General features: G+C 38.6%; 1 protein-coding gene across 1 annotated transcript; it reads right to left on the reverse strand.

Annotated features, from left to right (window-relative positions):
* Window positions 1-370: 370 nt before the first annotated feature.
* LOC109222279 (autophagy-related protein 18f-like) lies at window positions 371-3783 on the reverse strand (the record flags this gene model as incomplete). Its single annotated transcript, XM_019386649.1, is given in 8 exon segments — window positions 371-626; window positions 934-1287; window positions 1541-1707; window positions 1811-2635; window positions 2729-2941; window positions 3213-3258; window positions 3260-3276; window positions 3350-3783. Coding segments are annotated over 7 exon segments (2054 nt in total), but the record flags the coding sequence as incomplete, so codon positions are not given.
* Window positions 3784-4057: the final 274 nt, after the last annotated feature.

The following is a 4057-nucleotide window of genomic DNA, read 5'->3' on the forward strand; positions in this document are numbered from 1 at the left end:
ACTAGTAAATTTTCAATGTTCTAGACTTAAGCAGTACTAAATAAGTAACTATGATAATTGATAAGTAGTTTTATGATCAAATTAGTAAATCTTGGTTTTTAGGCATGAAAGACTTGATAATTATAGTATTTGACGTTCCTATATTTTATTGATGGAACAAAAAAAAAGATTCCTAATTTAAGAACTCCTACGTTCTTATTAAAAAGCCATTTCTATCACGTACTTCGCCTTAAACTCATTCACAGACAAAATAGTTGTAAACAAATTTCACTGAAACAATACCGAGACTCAAAATCATGCAGCAGCTCGCAGTTAACAAGCTGGAGGAGCAGCGACCGCGTATACGAGGTAATTCATTTTTCACGTTGTCTCCAAATAACTAAAGATATAAATTAACGAAAATAATCAAATAAAGCAACAAGTTATAAGATCCGAGCTATTATTTTTACATATTACAACTACTTATTGGACAAGTTTCAGAGTCTAACATTTACAAAGTCAAAGCATCCATCCACATGACTTTGCTCGTTGGGTCAAGGAACCTATACCTTTTCCTTCTCTACATTTTCCCCCACCAATATTAACACTTACAGAGACCTCCCACTTAATCAACGAATAACGAAAACCTGACAAGATAATGAAGCCAATATAATATTAATCAACTGCAAGATTCAAAAAAAAGTGAAATTTTAATTATATGAAAACTTTCATTCATAAAAATGAGAGTGAACCAGAGATAACTACTCATAGACACTTATTTTAGCTTTCATTCATCTCACCATTCAAAGTAAGAAACTTATTTTAGCTTACAGAAGGGAGAGCGTGCAACGACTTCAATGATCTGAGGAAAATCTTATTATCATGTGTCCTGCATTTATTTGAAAGTGCATGCATAAAGCTGATGAAAACAAACAAGAAAGCAACATCAGTTACCTTCAATCAACGTCGTCAACTTCATCTTCGAAATGATTCTCCATTTCTGTGCCATTTAGGTTATTATTTACAAACTTAGACTGTGTCTCCTTCACAGAGCTCTCCATACTATTTACAAAAGCAAGCCGGCTGTCCGCTTTAGGGCTCTCACTACTATTTACAAAGCCATTAGCTGTTTGACCTGTCATTGGGATACCATCCAAACCAGTTACTTCTTGGCCACAGTGAACTTCGCTCCTGGGACCATTCATAGAATGACGCGATCCATAGCCACCATTAGCCATAAGATTGCAGTTTCCAGAGACCTCCAGCCTAGGAAGTGACTGCTGGCTATGGTCACCGTTAACACATGCCCTAATAACAAGCACCTAACTTCAGAAAAATAACCATATTCCACAAGAAAAGTATGGGCAAAACATTACAAATGTAGCAGTGCAACAACTAATGACTTAACACGACCTACAAAATAGTCATTGCCTGCCCAAAGGCACATTTCAGCTTATGCATGTTTCAACACGATTAACAAACCATCAAGCATACCAAAATAGTTGGGCAACTTTCCATAACAGGGATGACACATTCACAAACAGAAAGAAACACTAATTACCTCCCTTGCTGGGTCTTGGAAGCTTGAATATAATCAAAAACTGGAATTAGATCTTTTGATCTCGCCTCAACTAAGTGAGTTGGAATTGCTTCTATCTCAGACTCTCCTCCAAAAGCACAGACATCGCCTACGTTAATCCCATCTGTAACAAATGATTGAAAATAGATCTGCAAGACAATTACAAAAGCAGAAAGGAGATATCAGCCATTACACAATGGCAGCATGAGACTTACTGACACAGACTGAGGTACCATACAAATAGTGAAGTACCTCCGGTTTTGCCCATAATGGAATCTGGGGTTTATGCATTTCAAGCTCCACTTCAGATATATACATATGATGTCTTTCATCAGAACTTCTCTTTTCTTCTGTGATTGTGTTCCTAGTCTTGGAATAGAGACCATTTTCCACCTTTATGCTTTCAGGAAATACTTTACTGCTATCAGAATCTCCAACTTCACCATATATATCAATATTACCACCTCGCTCTTTGCGATTTTGTTTCTGGAAAATATTCCACTTCTGGATTGCATCTATGACTAATCTTGTATCAACTTCAATGCCTGACTCAAATGTTGTAGCCACTGCAGGAATGGTCATAACAGAATCTAGGCCAGAACACATACGTAAAGCATATTGTATCACACAGCCAGGAGAAGAAAAAACCAGCAAGTGATAATTTGATTTTAGAAAGGCTGCATCTGTATATTGGTTATAGTTTTTGTAGTACTGAAACGCTGAAGCAATGGACCCAGATAGAGAGCTAAAGTTTCCAGTTGCAGCAGCGGCAGCACCACTTAGAGTATTTTTCCAACCATTAGCTCCACTCCTTATTCGGCCAACAGTAGAAAGTGCCACGGGTGGGCCAGATCCACAAATGCTTTGTTGATTAAGCACTTGAGAATTCATGCTCCTGGGAGCTGAAGGTTTTGTCATCACCCCAGAGCCATTAGTGCAAGCACTAAAACATGCATCAGCAGTATGAAAATCAACTGATCCCCCTGAAGGAGATATCGCAAAAAGATGGCTAGTTCCTCTAGAAGAGCTTATCATAATCCACCGGCTATCACTACTAAAACTTATGTCTTGTATGACCTGAGATTTTCAAAAGGAAATAATAATTGACTTCAAGCCTCAAGAAGCAAACAAATCCAATAAGGAAGAAAAAGCAACTTAGGAATACTTTACCGCGTTAGTCAGTCCACGCTGCAGCGTATAAAGATGGACATAAGAAGACCCAGATAGTCCAGGCACTATACGAAATACATTGATATTATGACCTTGAACTGAAGCTGTCACCAGAAGAGTAGTGCTAGGATCAAAGCACAAAGCTGAAATGGGACTCTTATGTGCCCTAAACTGTGCAACAAGAGCTTTGCTGACGATGTCCCTGACTATGACCTGCGGACGCACAAAATGAAACAAGTTAGATCAGAGTTCAATGTTGGTCAAAACCACCACTGAACGGTAATCGCTTACCACCATTAGAATAATAAAACACAAAGCTCAAAATGTGTGGACATACATAAATGTCCACAGAACAGTAGACACGGCATGAGAGTTAATATGATGATGAAAGGAAATGATGGCAAAGCTCCCAAAAGCCTAAAAATGACTTCATAAAAATTTAAACCAACATTTTTGAAAGACAGTTGATAAGAGTAGCTTATACCATTCCAACACTGTCCGCATCTGGAAAATGACCATTAGCAGCTCCNAGCATCAAAACAGTGTATCTGATAAAAGCAATGTTTACTATGTCTAGCCAGATAAAACCTGAGAAAACTTTTGGGACATCATGTCACATACCTGAGCTGCTTGTAAGATTGCAATCACTCGGGAGCTGCACCTTACCAAGTGAACAACTGATCTGAACTTCAACTGATGCACGTAAGAGTGAGATCTCAAGGAATAAAACCAAACAACAGTAGGCAGAAAAGTGGCACTTGCTTGGTTATGATAATGTTGGAAGGTTCCATTATGAGGAGTTCCTATGCCCTCCCCACTGTTACTACCACCAGAAAAAGATCCATCCGCACAAAGTATCAACATTGGGCGACTAACAGAAAATTTGTCGTCAGGAATCTTAGATGCTATTAGTTTCGGTAACACTTGCACAAAAGAAACAGGACCATCATGCCTGGAAACTAAGTTGCACACATTATCACCATCTTCAACATCCCAAACTTGGAAGCCATAACGACACCCCAAGAGCAAAATGAAAAAGACGCAGAGAAAAAAGCCTTCATTACACCATGGGAGTGTACTGCTACAAAATGACGCCATTCGGTCTAAAGAATGTTAGGCTACCTACATGAGAGCCATGACGACCATATTCCATGATATGATACACAAGTAAATATAGGTGTATGTTGATGACATCATCATCAAATCCAAGAGGGTCGCAGATCACATAGCAGACTTAAGGAAGTTCTTTGACAGGCTAAAAAGGTACAATTTAAAACTGAACCCCGCAAAATGTGCATCCGGGGTTCCTGCAGGAAAATTATTGGGATT

This window comes from Nicotiana attenuata, unplaced genomic scaffold (genome assembly GCF_001879085.1).
Source record: "Nicotiana attenuata strain UT unplaced genomic scaffold, NIATTr2, whole genome shotgun sequence".
NCBI lineage: Eukaryota > Viridiplantae > Streptophyta > Magnoliopsida > Solanales > Solanaceae > Nicotiana > Nicotiana attenuata.